The sequence below is a fragment of the Elgaria multicarinata genome, chromosome 6, assembly GCF_023053635.1.
Source record: "Elgaria multicarinata webbii isolate HBS135686 ecotype San Diego chromosome 6, rElgMul1.1.pri, whole genome shotgun sequence".
Taxonomy (NCBI): domain Eukaryota; kingdom Metazoa; phylum Chordata; class Lepidosauria; order Squamata; family Anguidae; genus Elgaria; species Elgaria multicarinata.
The window spans coordinates 2,608,597-2,626,799 of NC_086176.1; the positions used below are offsets into that span (position 1 = coordinate 2,608,597).

At 40.9% G+C, this 18,203-nt stretch overlaps 1 protein-coding gene across 2 annotated transcripts in view; it reads left to right on the forward strand.

Moving 5' to 3' along the window:
- Window positions 1–18,203, forward strand: part of KAT6B (lysine acetyltransferase 6B) — a 221,996-nt gene that overhangs the window by 131,571 nt on the left and 72,222 nt on the right. For both annotated transcript variants that reach the window (XM_063128836.1, XM_063128837.1), the window contains exons 8-11: window positions 521–642; window positions 6,695–6,810; window positions 9,465–9,606; window positions 12,425–12,586. In XM_063128836.1, the coding sequence (XP_062984906.1) occupies window positions 521–642; window positions 6,695–6,810; window positions 9,465–9,606; window positions 12,425–12,586 (542 nt within the window). The remainder of the gene's footprint in view (window positions 1–520; window positions 643–6,694; window positions 6,811–9,464; window positions 9,607–12,424; window positions 12,587–18,203) is intronic.

The window sequence follows — 18,203 nt, forward strand, 5'->3', positions numbered from 1 at the left end:
CCATCTTGCTACACAATACTGGATCTGTACTGCTGTGAAATTAGTCTTCCCATTATTATTTTTCAGATAAATCTTTTCTGTAAGAAAAAAAAAACTGTATTCCTAGCCTTAGTCTGTTCTAATCTGCTTTAAATAGCTCTGTCTAAGATTCATTTAGTGCTGAAAAGTTTTTTAAAAAGTAGAAGTTGGACTGGAAATTTGCTAGAATACATGAAATCTGTGCTGCTGTCTTAATTGTTTGATACAGTTTTGTATTCAATTTTCTTTTCATGTAGGAGTAGAGCATGACAGCCTAGTAAGAGTGTGAAAGGAAATGACTCTGGCACATCTATTTAAAATAAATACACAGTTATTAGAGTATTGTTAAAGGCTTTGCTGACTCAACTGGAAAGATCGATGAGAAGCACCATTTTAGAGCTGTGGCTCCCCAGGAAGTGGACTGGGAGGACCATCCTGATAGTGTAAGGCACTTTTCACCATCATGTTGGTGAATAAATTCTCTGCTGGTTTTAAATAACAGGTACAGAAATCAAAATAAGCATCAAACAAGAAAACTCAGATCTATTTCTGGTGGGAAGCAAGGACATTGTTACAGAAGAAGATTTGGAAATGTTTAAGCAGGCCCAAGAACTTGCAATGGAGGTAAGGTTCCCAGGCGCTAGATGTAGTTCAGTAGTTAACAGTAGTAAAGTAGTAATTTTAGTTGCTTGAAGTAAGGGGGGAAATGTGTTGGCTTCTTAATTTTGTCATATACTATTTAATGGTCTGTTGATTAAGGATGGCTTGTAGAAAACAGCATTGTTCCTAGGGAGGTTGTAGGCTCTCCCACACTAGAGGCATTCAAGAGGCAGCTGGGCAAGCATCTGTCAGGGATGCTTTATGGTGGATTCTTGCATTGAGCAGGGGGTTGGACTCAATGGCCTTGTAGGCCCCTTCCAACTCTGCTATTCTATAATTCTATGATTCTAATTCACCTTTGCATATTGCTATCTTATGAAGTTTAGCTATCTAAGTTTTTCCCTTACAGCTTTTATAGAAAGGGAAAGGCATATAAACTAGGCCTCAGTGACTGACACACATGTTAAACAGGCTTACACTACATGTTACCGGGACTATTCCCTATGAACAAGATGATAGGTTGTAATCCCCAATTACATAGTAAAGTGTGGATGCAGGTAAAGAATAGGCACGTTTCTGGTGGAAAGAGAAGACATGGAAGTACTGTGAGAGAAAGGGGAGAGAAAGTGTGATTCACTCCCATTTCTGCTCTGCATTGTTTCTAACAGTTCCTGAAGTTTACTTCCAGTCATCACTTCTGATTAACCTCATGGAAATGTTAACCTCAATCAGAAAGTTTTTCCTGATGTCCAGCAGGAATCTGGCTTCCTGTAACTTGAGCCCGTTATTCCATGTCCTGCACTCTGGGATGATTGAGAAGAGATCCTGGCCCTCCTCCGTGTGACAACCTTTTAAGTATTTGAAGAGTGCTATCATGTCTCCCCTCAATCTTCTCTTCTCCAGGCTAAACATGCCCAGTTCTTTCAGTCTCTCTTCATAGGGCTTTGTTTCCAGACCCCTGATCATCCTGGTTGCCCTCCTCTGAACACGCTCTAGCTTGCCTGCGTCCTTCTTGAATTGTGGAGCCCAGAACTGGACACAATACTCTAGATGAGGCCTAACCATGGCCGAATAGGGAGGAAGCAGTACCTCATGCGATTCGGAAGCTATACTTCTATTAATGCATCCCAAAATAGCATTTGCCTTTCATAGAATCATAGAATCATAGAATAGCAGACTAGGGGCCTACAAGGCCATCTAGTCCAACCCCCTGCTCAATGCAGGAATCCACCCTAAAGCATCCCTGACAGATGGTTGTCCAGCTGCCTCTTGAAGGCCTCTAGTGTGGGAGAGCCTACAACCTCCCTAGGTAACTGATTCCATTGTCGTACTGCTCTAACAGTCAGAAAGTTTTTCCTGATGTCCAGCCGGAAACTGGCTTCCTGTAACTTGAGCCCGTTATTCCATGTCCTGCACTCTGGGAGGATCGAGAAGAGATCCTGGCCCTCCTCTGTGTGACAACCTTTTAAGTATTGGAAGAGTGCTATCATGTCTCCCCTCAATCTTCTCTTCTCCAGGCTAAACATGCCCAGTTCTTTCAGTCTCTCTTCATAGGGCTTTGTTTCCAGACCCCTGATCATCCTGGTTGCCCTCTTCTGAACATGCTCCAGCTTGTCTGCGTCCTTCTTGAATTGTGGAGCCCAGAACTGGATGCAATACTCTAGATGAGGCCTAACCAGGGCCGAATAGAGAGGAACCAGTACCTCACGTGATTTGGAAGCTATACTTCTATTAATGCATACCAAAATAGCATTTGCCTTTCTTGCAGCCATATCGCACTGTTGGCTCATATTCAACTTGTGATCTACAACAATTCCAAGATCCTTCTCGTTTGTAGTATTGCTGAGCCAAGTATCCCCCATCTTGTAACTGTGCATTTGGTTTCTTTTTCCTAGGAGTAGAACTTGGCATTTATCCCTATTAAATTTCATTCTGTTGTTTTCAGCCCAGCACTCCAGCCTATCAAGATCACTTTGCAGTTTGTTTCTGTCTTCCAGGGTATTAACTATCCCACCCAATTTTGTGTCATCTGCAAATATGATAAGCGTTCTCTGCACCTCCTTGTCCAAATCATTAATAAAAATGTTGAAGAGCACTGGGCCCAGGACTGAACCCTGCGGTACCCCGCTCGTTACCTCCGCACAGTTTGAGAAGGGACCGTTGATAAGCACTCTTTGAGTCCAATTCTGTAGCCAACTGTGAATCTACCTAATAAGTGAATTATTAGCTAGTTTGTTAATCAGAATATCATGGGGCACTTTGTCAAAAGCTTTGCTGAAGTCAAGATATACAACGCTTACAGCATTCCCACAGTCCACAAGGGAGGCTTCCCGATCAAAAAATGACATCAAATTAGTCTGACAAGATTTGTTCCTGACAAATCCATGTTGGCTTCTAGTAATCACTGCATTGTTTTAAAGGTGCTTACAGATTGACTTCCAAAATTTTCCCAGGGATGGATGTCAGACTGACTGGTCTACAGTTCCCAGGTTCCCCCTTTTTCCTCCTCCAGTCGTCCGGCACCTCACCCACCTTCCCTGATTTTGCAAAGATAATAGACAGTGGTTCTTCTGCTAGCTCCTTCATTACTCTAGGATGCAGTTCATTTGGCCCTGGAGATATGAACTCATTCAAAGAAATTAGATGTTCCTTGACCATTGGTTTATCAATCTCAAACTGCAATCCTGCCCCCTCAACTTGTGCTCCACTTTTTCCAGGGGGGTCATAGACCCATTTTTGGGAGAAGACTGAGCCAAAGTAGGAATTGAGCACTTCAGCGTTTTCTTTGTCATCTGTTATCAATTTGCCATCCCCATTAAGCAGTTGAATCACCATTTTTTTCCTCTGTCTTTTGCTACTCACATATCTGAAGAAAGCCTTTTTATTGCTTTTAGCATCCCTCGCTAATCTCTCATTCTCAGCTTTAGCCTTCCTGATACCATTTTGGCACTTCTGTGCCACCTGTCTGTACTCTACTTTTGTAGCCTATGCGGCAGGGTTTTGCTATTTTATTGTTTTACTCTGTACAGCACCATGTACACTGATGGTGCTATATAAATAATAATAATAATAATAATAATAATAATAATAATAATAATAATAACAACAATAATAATAGCTTGGCCTTCCTTCCACTTCCTATATGTATCCTTTTTTGTTTTCAAGTCATCTCTAAGCTTTTTGTGGAGCCACATTGGTTTTTTCTGTTGTCTTCTATCTTTCTCAGTAGAATTGTTTGGAATTGTGCCTTCAAAATCTCCTTTTTTAAATACTCCCACCCATCTTGCACTCCTTTTCTCATTAGGGTCACTTGCCACGGGACCTTAGGTTCCGAGTTTATTAAAATCAGCTTTCCTAAAATCCAGAGTACACGCAGCATTGGCCTCCTTTATAATGAAGAATTCAAGTATGACGTGGTCACTTTCCCCCAGAGTTCTCTTAACTTTATCTACTAAATCATCCCTGTTGGTCAATATCAAGTCAAGGATTGCAGATCCTCTAGTTCCTTCCTCCACTTTCTGTAGGAGAAAGTTATCACCCACAAATGTCAGGAATTTCTTGGAAGGACCACTTTTGGCAGTATTTGTCTCCCAATAGTTATCCGGATATTGAAGTCCCCCATCACTACTACATCAGACTTCCTTGAAACAATGACAATTTGTTTCTCAAAAGTTTCATCCTTGTCTTCTCCTTGATTGGGTGGTTGGTAGTAGACTCCAATTATCATGTTCTTTTTATTTCTTGCCCCATTTATTTTAATCCAGATGCTCTCGATGGGGCTCCCAGTCTCATCTGCCTGTATTTCTTTGCAGGGATACGTATTTTTAACATATAGTGCAACTCTGCCTCCCTTTCTGTTTCTTCTGTTCTTTTTGAACAAGTTATATCCTTCAATTCAGTCATGGGAGTCATCCCACCAAGTTTCAGTTATACCTATCAAGTCGTATTTGCCTTCATGTAATAAGAGTTCAAGTTCGTTCTGTTTGTTTCCCATGCTCTGGGCATTAGTATATAGATATCGAGGACCATGTGGCTTTGTTCCTACATTGTTGTGGACACTATTTTGGGGCACTATTGGAGCTGTTCTCTGTACTGTGGTGCATGGGCCTTCATCCATTGTTGCCTCAAAGTGTACATCTCCCGCTCCCATAAGATTCAGTTTAAAGCCCTCCTAATCAAGTTCTTCATGCTGTGGCCAAACACATTCTTTTCAGCCTTTGTGAGGTGCAACCCATCCCTTGCCAGCAGTCCATCTTCCAAGTAGTGTAGCCCATTGTCCCAGAATCCAAAACTCTCACATTGGCACCACCTTCGTAGCCAGTCGTTCACCCTGATTATTTTTCTTGCCCTTCCTAATCCTCTTCCAAGAACTGGGAGGATGGATGAGAAAACTACCTGGGCCTCAAAGTTCTTCAGTTTCCTTCCCACAGCTTCAAAGTCTGACATGATTTCTTTGTAGTTCCGCTTGGTGACATCATTTGTTCCCACATGGATGAGAAGAAAAGGGTATGTGTCCGTGGGCTTTATGAGCTTCAGTCACATCTCTAATCTGTGCTCCAGGGAGACAGCATACCTGGCAAGTCCATGGGTCTTCACGACATACTTAGGTTTCAATCCCACACAGCAGGGAGTCTCTCACAACAACTACTCTTCTCTTCTTCTTGGTCAACCGAACTTCTGCTTGTTGTTCACTGTTGCATGGTGTCTCCAATACTTCTTCCTCTGCAAACTGTCCTTCAATCTCATCCTACAGTAGCTGAAAGCAATTGCTTAACTCTAATGGTTCCACTGGTGCAGAATGCCTTCTAGTTCTTCTGCTCCTGTCACTCTTTTCCAGGGAGTTTCCTCTTCATTGGCTTTCCTCCCCTCAGCATACTCCACTTCCGCTTCAGCTGGCTGTTGCTCTTCAATCGCTTATGCTTCTTTTTGCTGTTGCAGTTCCACTGTTCTGTCTAAGAACTCCTCGTCTTGTCTTATTCCTTGGAGGGTGGACACTTGTCGCTCAAGTCCTCTCTCTTCCAAATTATTTTGTTATTTAAAATCATAATGTTTTGAACAAGATCTGTAAAATGATCATGGGTTTTATTTAAGTTTTTTTGGATTTAGATTTTAGTTTATATGCCTCTTTCCCATAAAAATGTTACATTCAAAGCAGCTCACACTATATAACAGCCCTGCTCCCAGCAAAAATAAGAACATTCAAAGAAGAACATAGCTAGAACACACCAATAAATAATCCCATTCTATAAGAATAACAATATATCAAAAACAGTTGATGTGAGCCGCTTTCAACAAAAATAATTGCCAGGAAAGCAGGATAAGAATGTAGTAAATAAATAGATTTCTTCTTTTGTTGGAGAGCCCTAGATATAAGCTAGATGATTCTACTTTTTGTATCTGCATTTTTGTTTTCTATTGTATTTTACAAACTTCTGCAAACTTTTGGTTTGCAGAAATTAAAGCAGAGCTGAAAAGTTTTTTTGGATGGAGAATTTTGCTTGAATATGACTCCACCTCAGTAATTAAAGATTCTAGTTGTTTTCTACCAGCTATTTCTCTTGTTTTGTTCTTTGTGTTCTTTTGTACCCAAATTCTAGATGCCCTCTTCTCCTGTTATGTTTTTGTTTTGTCCAAAATAATCTTTCCTCATACTTTGTCTTATATATTTTTTTTATCTTTACTGTTCAAGATGTCATTTCCTATTCACCCTTATTTATTTCAGTTTAAACTGTTGTTTCCTAATCTGCAAGTTTGAGGATGAAAATTAGGAGCAGGCCTAGCTACTTGCCAAAGGGCCCAGCCATGTATGCTCTGCAGCAAGGCATTTTGGTTGGCCTAATTGTTTGCCTACCACATTTGTTTTTTGTGGACATTAGTGAAAATGTAATGTTTTCCAATGGTGTGACAATAGTGAGCAGCTTTTCTAATTTGTTAATCCTCTGCAAATAGACCTCTGCCACGTAACATCTAGTATATCTTTAACAGCCAAGTAACGTCGTCTAATGGTGGGATGTAGTAGTAGAAAAGGAATTTCTCTTGCACACTCATAAACTTTTTCTAAACCTGTAATTAATAGAAGATCGGTTATAAATATGGTGGAGAAACAAGTGGACGGTACCCTTCTGTGATAGAGTTTGGGAAATATGAGATCCAGACTTGGTACTCCTCACCTTACCCACAGGAATATGCAAGGTAAGGGGACTATTTCTATGTTTTATAGAGGTAAGAAAGAAACTTTAACCCATATCATAACAGATTAAATTTAAATTAAGACTCCCATGATTCCTACCATTTATTTACAAAGCCTCTCAAATTCAAATACAAAGTGAAGCTGGAATTTTAAATTATAAAACCCCTTTTCCATAACTTCCCACTATTTCTATTGTAGTTCATGTATGCCTATACAATGAATTTGGCTCTGCCAGAATGAAAGGGCATCAGAAATAGTGTGCCTACAGTCTCAAAAAATGAATATTAACCATTTATTAATTAGTGACTTGGGATGTCACTTGACATCGTACGTTATGAAATGGGAACCTGATTATACTCAATGTTAGTGTTGCCAGAGTTTGTCATATTCCCTCTGTTGAAAAAATCCTCAAAATTTTGACCTATGAAAATTTGACACCTAGAAAAAAATATGAATTGCATTGTGCAAATAGTATTACAGTTTTCCTAATTGTGAACATATTGAACCTTGTTGAACCTTGTTACAGATTGACTTATGATAATTTGTTGGTATCAATTGTATTCACACATGACAATAATTCTAAGGATTTCTGGCTTGTCGTGAAAGAGCCAGCATGCTAGTGCACCCTGCCTGATTGTTCCCATCTGACCATGATTTGTTTATTGTGACATGCTTGTATCTCTCCAGGCTGTTTTGTACAATCACCTCAACCCACTGTACTTACATAAGCGAAGTTGAATTGTGGTATGGGTGGATGACACTTTTGAATATTTTGTTTTGTTGTCCAAACCTGGGCTGCACAGGGTGCTTGGGGGTGAAACAATCCTCAGATAAGCCTACAACAGACCATGGATTATTTTAAGGTAGTTTAACCCTGAAACAACCCCTGCTGCCTGGGTTTGGAAGACATGGGGCTTAAATTTGCACCCACGTACGCTCGGGCTCATCATGGCTTAAATAAGCAATCGTGGGCTGCAGTGATCGTGTTAATAAGCCAGGGTTTGTTCTATACTTATGACTCTGGCTTGTCTGGGGAGAGATAAGCTAGAGTTCCTGGTTCACACATTATAATAAACAAACTACAGATGGAAGGTCTGCAGATTGTTTAGGTGCTCCTGTTTGCAAGAGCAGCCAAGTGGGAGCAATCGAGCAGCTGCACCAGCACACCAGCTTATTCATAACAGCCAGAATTCTTTAGAATTCATGAAAATTCTGGTTTATTGTGACATGCAAGTGTGGCAATAATGTAATAATAAATACTTCATTGAAGTGAAGTATTGAATGTATGCAAGCAAATTCAACTATTGTGTTCAAAAGAAGCAATGCAAATTATTACAATCTATGAATCAATGTGAATTGGTGACTGGAATGTTGTAAGCTTGCACAGTTTGATGGAATTTTTGTTGGTCCTAATAAAGGTGTTGCCCAACTGTGAATTCTGCACATTAAAAAATCGCATGTCCTCTTAAAGCTATATACTCATACACCATATATTCCAACAACCCCCTCTAGACCTCAATAAATTGCACAGATGCTACAATCAGCTTCACAGCTCCATCCCCAACTCATTTCCTTAAATCAACCAACATACAAGGAAACTGGATAACAACATTGTACTACACTGCAGCATTGTCATACACTACTCTAACCCCACCCACATCTCCACCCTGTAAGATGGAATTAACAACACTGGGCTACTTTGCAGGGCTGATGTAACCCACACACTTTCAGCTAAAGCCCTGACTCCTGTAATGTAGAAATAATAGTGAACTTTATCTTCATGCGTTATCAGAATAATTTTAAATGTTTACAAACTGAGAAACAAAATTAATAAGTTGTGAGTTAGAAAGATAATCTTGGCCCCTCCTTTTTCTTTTTGGGTAGACACGCTACTGTCCAATCTGAGCTACTCTAAAATTCTGTATTTCTGAATGAATTATTTTGAGGCAGCAATCACTTCCCACCAGGGAAGATCTCGCTTCCAAGACTTTGAAATGAATTCAAAGTGTTGGAATTTCCTGGTTCAACAATGAACCAGGAAATTCCTTCTCTAGAAGTGGATGTTTCAAATATTGCTGTGACTTCATTCATTGGCTAAAACCCATGAAAGGCAGGAGCAGACAAAAAAGGATGGGCAGAACGCTGTCTGTGCATTTCGTCTCATACCTCTAGAAGGTCTAGAGATTTGGTTTTTTTAAAAATGAAGGTTGGGTCTCTGGGGATTATAGCTCATCTCGGGTTGTGTGGCAGCTGACTTCTTGCAGACTCCATGAGCCTGAGATTGCTACATCATAGCATCACCCCTAATATCACCCAGTCTGATGAAATGTTTGTTTTGGAAATACAGTTTCAATATTATGATAGCATTGAACTTTACAACTACCTAGTAGAAAAATTGACTTCCTATCAAGTCCAGCTAGAATGTATGGACTCCTTGATATTATATATATATATATATATATATATATATATATATATATATTTAACAGAATTGTTAATGACCTTGACCTCTTAATGATTAGCTTATCTCTGTTTTAATTGACTCCTTTGCTTGTTTAATGTGTATTATAGAAACCAGGCTGAATAAAAATGTTGGTGTTTTTATAATAAAAAACAGCATTCGGTACTGATGTTTCTGATTTTTAAACTTCAACAGACTATCAAAGCTTTTTCTGTGTGAATTCTGTCTAAAATATATGAAAAGTAGAAATATTTTGCTAAGGCATGCCAAGAAGTGTGGCTGGTTTCATCCTCCAGCCAATGAAATCTACAGGAGGAAGGACCTTTCAGTGTTTGAGGTAGGCAACATTTCATTTGTGTGAGTAACATTTCAGTTGTCTTAGTAAGGCAGTGGGATTTTAGGGAGCGCTGAGTGGGGAGCCACAGCCTCAAGAAGGACTCCTTGAGGCCACAACTCAGTTGGGAAATTCATCTTCAGTCATTTAATCTTCATAGTGTAACTATGTGAGTTCAGCTAAATTGTTAAGTTATCGAAGTCAAAATCATGACCCAGTATTGTGTTTGTCACTAGTGCTAACGTAAATTGTTACAATAGCGTAAGCTACCTTTAGAGCAACACCAATAGTGTTTGCTGGCATGATGTAATGTAATTTATGTTAGCCCTAGTGCTGAATAGGATAATGCCCTAATTTTACATCTCTGTCTCCCCAAGTGAAAAATCCCACTATGCTAAAACAATAGAAGACCACAGTTGAGCCAGATATGAGAAACTATATAGAATCCCATAGGAGTTATGTTTGGCAGGAACTTCAGAGCAGAAGTATGTGTAAAAGGAAACTCAGGCTACTGTCCTGTAAACCTTTGCTATATAGATCAGGCTACGTGGTAGGATACAATAATCTGTAGTCTCATACATCCTCTGTGTTGTGGTCCCCTTTTTGTTTTAACTTATAGTTCTCTTGTTGGGATTGATCTAGCATATTCTTAAGAGGGAAGTGATATAGTGGACTTCTGGTTGACCCCATGGTCTTTGGCTTGTGGGGTACTACATCACCCAGAGAGCTTTGGCTGTTGGGTGGTATAGAAATGAAATGAAATGAAATAAATAAATAAAATTCTCCTTTGTGATGTTCAACAACTATATGAACCCTGTTGGAAAGGGAATCTGGAAATCTGGGGTGCAATATCATTAATATGCTCATGATAGTCAGCTTTGATTTGTCTTTCCATCAAATCCTAGGTAAGCAGTAGAGGTTTACTGCAGAATGCTTTAGGTGCCAATTAAATACTCATCTCTTTACCCAGGACTACCCTGAGTGTGTCCTGCCCAGTTTGTCAATTACGGTGTTGAATTTCAATCTATCTATCTATCTATCTATCTATCTCAATTATTACATTTTTGGGTATTTTAATGTATATTACAATATACATTTGGTATTTATATGTATTTAAAGTGATACTTTTAAATATGGTGAGTGGCATATAAATCTGTTAAATCATCATGAACATCAGCATCAAGAAATAATGGTGTGGTGGTTGTGCCCAGAGGATCTTTTGCCAGCTGTTCTCAATCCTGGAAATAATAACTTGGTCAAAATAATACATGCCGTGGCAGCACCTGGACTACTGGAACACATTCTGTGAGGCTACTTTTGAAAAGTATTGAGAAATCAGCTCTTAGCTGGATTTGGCCATTTGGAGCATAATAGGTAACAACTACATTAGCTCCCAATTAGTTTCCCAGCCCAGTTCAAAGTGCTGATCTTTAAAGCCTTAAATGGTCTAAGTACCAGATACCTCTGGACCACAACCTCCTGTAGGAACCTACACATTTTATAATGTTCCTCAGAAGCCTTGTTCCATTGCGCTGCATTATCTGTGGGTAGGGTGACCATATGAAAAAGAGGACAGGGCTCCTGTTTCTTTAACAGTTGCATAGAAAAGGGAATTTCAGCGGGTGTCATTTGTATATATGGAAAACCTGGTGAAATTCCCTCTTCATCACAACAGTTAAAGCTGCAGGAGCTATACTAGAGTGACCAGATTTAAAAGAGGGCAGGGCACCTGCAGCTTTAACTGTGGTGATGAAGAGGGAATTTCACCAGGTTCCCCATATATACAAATGACACCTGCTGAAATTCCCTTTTCAATACAACTGTTAAAGATACAGGAGCCCTGTCCTCTTTTTCACATGGCCACCCTATCTGTGGGTGCCCAAGTGGAGTGAAACCTTTGTAACTGAGACACTATCACTGTGGAAGTCCCTCCCTGGGGATGTGCACCTCCCTTCCTCCATGTTGCCCTTTAGACAATTGTCCAGTGCTGTGTGTTTCAGGATACCTAAGGACTTGCCCAGTAACTCATGTGAATTTATATTAATTGCTGCTATTAATGTTTGTTAGGTTTTCATGTTGTGATTTTGTATTGAATTTTAATTATGATTATTAGCAGCGTTGTGTGTTTTTTAAATGGAAAGGCGGGATACAAATGTTTTAATAATTTATTATCCATCATTTATATATTGATTTGATAGATAAATAAATGATGAAGACCAAATAAAAAATGTGAGGGAGCAAAATGCAATGGAGATACTTGAAAGCATTCTATGAAAGAACATATGAAAGTCTAAATAAGGGGAGCAGCTATTTATATTTCCTTTGACCTGTCATATAACAATTTATTTAGGATCAAAGAAACCTTAATCTGTGAAGAACTCATCTGAAACTGTCAGTGTTTTGAATTTAGCTTGGAAACATTCTTTTTCACAGAAGATAATCTTAGTTTATGCAATTAAATCTAATAATGGCTATGTACAAGTGTCCTGTTAATACTTAAGAGACTTGGAATAATGTTAGTCACTTCATCCTCCTTCTAGTATGACCCTTTCAGTAATCAACAGTTTACATAGCTTAAATAATGTGCTCATAAATGTGTAAGTCATATCTATTTAATTAGAAAAAAGTAGCAAATCAAAATTACCTTGTATAAGTGTACTCTTTTTTTGAGCTGTTTGGGGGAAAACGGCACTTACGTTTCTATGTTGAGACCTAGGGATTTTGAGCAAAATCAGTTTTGTATGTGTTCCCTGTAAACAATTACATGCCGTGATCCACTACAGTGCTGAAATACTGATATGGAAAATTCTCTCCTCTATAGGTTGATGGGAATATGAGCAAAATTTACTGCCAAAATCTTTGCTTATTAGCAAAGCTCTTTCTGGACCATAAAACCTTATATTATGATGTTGAGCCGTTCCTTTTCTATGTTCTCACAAAGAATGATGAGAAAGGGTGCCACTTAATTGGATACTTCTCTAAGGTAAAAATATGATCTTAACATTTTAATAATGTCCTGCTTTTGTGCTGAAGCTTCAATACTTGCCATTCTAGTATGCGTAATTTGAACTGGAAATGAACACAGTTTTCTGATTATAAAGAAGTAAAATGCCATAATCAATTTACCATTTACTCTGAATGCAAATTATTCTGCTTGTGTCAAAAGTACAAAACTGCTATCTTTTTCATTTCCCAAATCTTGGCCAGATCTACACCTTGTGCCAAATCATTACGAATGTGGGATAAGGAGCAGGATATAACACTGTGAAAGTGGTACAAGGAATGTGGACTGTGCCCCAACACATCAGTGCACTTAAATACCGCTATAAAGAAGTAGTGTAGATCTAGTCTTTGTTGACTAAGGCCTTAGCTAGACCTACTGGATAGCCCGCGACGGAGGAGGGAAGATCTCACGTTGTGTTTAACGCGAGATCCCTACTTTGTTTACATGTAAGGTGTGACAACTTCAGAAGGAGAGCCGTCGCTCCTGCCATTTTTTTATTTCTTAAAGGGGGAGCAGCGCACGAACGCTTGTGTGCTAAAGGTAAGTTTTTTTAAAAAAATAAATAAATTATTTTCCCCACTCCCCCCACCCTACCCCCAATGGACGCAGCGCTCCTGGCTCCTTGAGAGGAATCGCGTGGAGCTGGGTCAACCCGCAGCACCCGGGACCGCGGAAAAACTGGGGCCAAAGGGGAGGGCAAGATCCTGGGGCAAGGTAGGGATCATCCCTCCTTGATCCCAGAATCCCATGTGCATCATGTAGACACATGGGGACGATTCCGGGTATCACCCTGGGATTTCGCCCAGCTAGCTAAGGCCTAAGAAACTAGGGTGACCATATTTTGGAAACCGAAAAGGAGGACAATATGGCCGCCCCATGAGGGTGTGCCCACCAACATGTCCAGCCCCCAAGGGGGCTTGCTCACCAGCATGTCTGGCCCCCAAAAGGGGCGTGCCCACCCAAACATGGCCTTGGTCACAGGTCTGATTTCACAGCACACAATTAAGACAAACCTCTTCTACATAACATCTTAATGTTAAAATCACTGGAATAAAGTATAAGTGAGACATTCAATGTATCTGAAATTACTCATTCCTACTTCTGTAGCTTTTGCTGTACGTTGAAGCTTTTGCTATACTGTGTGCTCAGCTACACCAAGCAGGGTATTCCACTATGAAAGCGGTATATAAAAGGCAGGAGCCACACTATTACTTTATAGAGGTATTGAACTGCACTGCAGGATCTACACTACTGCTTTATAGTGGCACTGAAGTGCACTGACAACTGTTGAGGCCCATGACACATCTACACCAAGCAGGATATAACACTATGAAAGTGGTATGAAAGTGGCATATGGTATGTGTCATGGGCCCCAACAGTAGTCAGTACACTTCAATACTGCTATAAAGCAGTAGTGTGGCTCCTGCCTTTTCTATACTGCTTTCAAAGTGGAATATCCTGCTTGGTATAGATGAGCCCTGTGTGTGATACAGTCTCCCCTTCCCTCAAATATCTTTTCTGACTGCAAATCCTTCACTGGATGACCATAGTCTAACCTTTCCTAACATTTAACACTGTTTCCCCATCACCTTATACTGCATACTGCTAACACTGAACAAATGAAGCAGTTGACAAGTAGAGAAAAATCTAGTACAACAACCGAGCAACCAAGCATTCAGGAAGAGTATAAACTACTATTAGCCTGCAAATGTTAACCGTGGAACAAAATGGACTAAAGGCTACCACCTCTTAACTTGTTTCAACTTCAACCAGACATAACAGTCGAAAACAACCAAGAAAAACACACCTACTTCATTGAAATCGCAATACCTAATGACAAAAAGGTTGCAGAAAAATATATGCCAGTGGCTATAGAAGTTAAAGAACTATGGCAACAGGAAAAACTTACAATTATTTGTTAGGCACATCAGTCACCAGCATGACATCATTTGTTTTTTTACAGAAAACCTTTAGAAATTAGGCCTACCAAAATACATGCATGCCAACATCCAGAAAGCAGTCATACTTAAAACATGTTCAATAGTCAGGACATTTCTGAATCAGTAAAAGACAGCATGACTTGACAAAGCCCACCACAAGCAAGAAAAGAGAGATAGATGATGATGATGATGATGATGATAATAATAATGGCAACTCTGTTAATTTTTTTAAAGTTTTTTTTTAGGAAGGATGAACAATTGTCAGCCACTGTTACAAAATATACGTCATGCCAATTATATCAAACAAATTGGAAAGGAGGGTCTATGGTTCTAAAATGCATTATTTAATAGGAACATCACCTCCAAATCATCCCCCCAACTCACAGAAAACTACAGCCACCCCCACTACAAACATGCACATGCATTCATTCATTCAAACAACCAGGCATCCCATTCAGACATCAATACACTCACCATGTCAGCACACGTGTGCGTGTGCACACACACACACTCAGGATCACAGACATCCATTCACCCCCCTCTCTCTCTCTTACACCCCCCCCTCTCCATCCATTACTCATACACACTATTTTTATTATAATAATAATAATAATAATAATAATAATAATAATTAATAATAATGGCAACCCTGTTATTTTTTTAAAAGGTTTTTAAGAAGGATGAACAATTATCACCCATTGTTACAAAATATACGTCATGCCAATTATAGCAAACAAATTGGAGAGGAAGGTCTATGGGTCTAAAATGCAGTATTTAATAGGAATATCACCTCCAAATCATCCCCCACAACTCACACACAGAAAACTACAGCCCTCCCCCCCACACACTGCAAACACGCACATGCATCCATTCATAGTAAAACCAGGCATCCCATTCAGACATCAATACACTCATACACTGCCAGCACACGTGTGTGTGTGCAAACACACACACACACTCAGCATCACTCACTCCGAAAACACGCATGCACACATGCATGCACACGTGCATTCACTCAAAGACCTCATGCACCCCATTCACCCATATATTCTCTCTCACACACACACACCCCTCAGTCTTACCTCCTACTCGCTTCTTCTCTTTCTTCTTCTCCTCCTGCTGCTTGTTTCTTGCTGCTGCTTCTTCCTTCTTTTTCTTCTTAGAATCATAGAATCATAGAATATCAGAGTTGGAAGGGACCTACAAGGCCATCGAGTCCAACCCCCTGCTCAATGCAGGAATCCACCCTAAAGCATCCCCGACAGATGCCTGTCCAGCTGCACCTAGAAGGCCTCTAGTGTGGGAGAGCCCACAACCTCCCTAGGTAACTGATTCCATTGTCGTACTGCTCTAACAGTCAGGAAGTTTTTCCTGATGTCCAGCTGGAATCTGGCTTCCTTTAACTTGAGCCCGTTATTCCATGTCCTGCACTCTGGGAGGATCAAGAAGAGATCCTGGCCCTCCTCTGTGTGACAACCTTTTAAGTATTTGAAGAGTGCTATCATGTCTCCCCTCAATCTTCTCTTCTCCAGGCTAAACATGCCCAGTTCTTTCAGTCTCTCTTCATAGGGCTTTGTTTCCAGACCCCTGATCATCCTGGTTGCCCTCCTCTGAACACGCTCCAGCTTGTCTGCGTCCTTCTTGAATTGTGGAGCCCAGAACTGGACACAATACTCTAGATGAGGCCTAACCAGGGCCAAATAGAGAGGAACCAGTACCTCACGTGATTTGGAAGCTATACTTCTATTAATGCAGCCCAAAATAGCATTGGCCTTTCTTGCAGCCACATCGCACTATTGGCTCATATTCAGCTTGCAATCTACCACAATTACATGTTCCCGTAACTGCCACTTTAACCACTAAGTCGTCCCTATTGGTCAATATCAAGTCATGGATTGCCGATCCTCTAGTTCCTTCCACCACTTTCTGTAGGAGAAAGTTATCACCCACACATGTCAGGAATTTCTTGGAACGGCCGCTTTTGGCAGTATTGGTCTCCCAACAGATATCAGGGTAATTGAAGTCCCACATCACTACTACATCACACTTCCTTGAAACACTGGCAATTTGTTTCTCAAAAGTTTCGTCCTCGTCTTCTCCTTGATTGGGTGGTCGGTAGTAGACTCCGATTATCATGTTCTTTTTATTCCTAGCCCCATTTATTTTAATCCAGACGCTCTCGATGGGGCTCCGAGTCTGATCCGCCTGTATTTCTGTGCAGGGATAGGTATTTTTAACATATAGTGCAACTCCACCTCCCTTTCTATTTCTTCTGTTCTTTTTGAACAAGTTATATCTTTCAATTGCTATATTCCAGTCATGGGAGTCATCCCACCAAGTTTCAGTTATACCTATCAAGTCGTATTTGCCTTCATGTAATGAGAGTTCAAGTTCGTTCTGTTTGTTTCCCATGCTCTGGGCATTAGTATATAGACATCGAAGACCATGTGTTTTATAGTCTGGCTTTGTTCCTACATTGTTGCAGACACTATTTTGGGACACTATTGGAGCTGTTCTCTGTACTGTGGTGCCTTGGCCGTCATCCATTGTTGCCTCGAGGTTTACGTCTCCCGCCCCCGTAAGATTCAGTTTAAAGTCCTCCTGATCAATTCTTCATGCTGTGGCTGAACACATTCTTCATCTTCAGCGCTGGGGGGTAGAATGCTGGAGGATGCATTGCCGGAAGTTCCTGCACGCAGCCCCCAACCACACACCTCACATCTCTCCAAGGCTTGTGCGATGCGAGGCGAGGCGACGGGCGGAGCTGGTGGCAGCCAAGGGCTGAGGCTTCTTCTCAGTGCCCAGCGTGGCTGCAGCTGGCCTGCACCCCCCATGCCCCTGCAGGATGGATGCCCGGTGCCCGCGCTGGGCCAGCCCAGGCCCCGCTGCCCGGGCCGGGCAGTGAAGGGAGCTACCGGCCTGCACCCCTACAACTCCCCACCCCCTGGTTGACTGCCTGCTGCCTGTGCTGGCCTGGCCCAGCCCAGCCGCAGCCCCATCTGCCACTGCTCTCACCTTGCTCTTGCTGACCATCCCTTACAGCGGCCATCTTGAATTTCGCCGGAACTCATGCGAGATCTCAGCTGTAGGCTGGGTCTCACAAGAGTTCCCAGCCAGCTCCTGAGATCTCGTGTGCGTTCTGGTGAGATTCAAGATGGCTGCCGCCACCTGCCGGGGAAGCTTAGGTCCGGTAAGTTGGGGTTCCAGTTGCCGCGGGCCCAGTAACCATAACCCCGGTACTTTGGGTCCTAAGTCCGGGTCCTCCAGTCCCCCAGATCTCCCCTGAGGTTTCCGGAATTCCCCGGAGGGTCTGGGCAGCCTATAAGAAACAGCATTTGGTGCATTTGCTCTTGTTTTGTTTATTGAGGTTTTTTTTAATTGTACTTTTAACTTAATTTATTTGGTTTGTATATCATTGTTTTAATAATATTTCTACATATCCTTGAGTGCTTAGCAGAAAAGTAATAAGTTTTTATAATAAAATATAATATACTTACTATGAATTCAGAAGTTAGTTATCCTGAGATATTTATTAAGAGCAAAGTTTTGGGTTTGCTGGCATTGTTGACCAAAACCCATTTCAGATAGGAAAGATGGTGGATCAGCCTGAATGTACCTGGGGCTTTTTTTTGAATATACGGTACCTATTGGAGAGA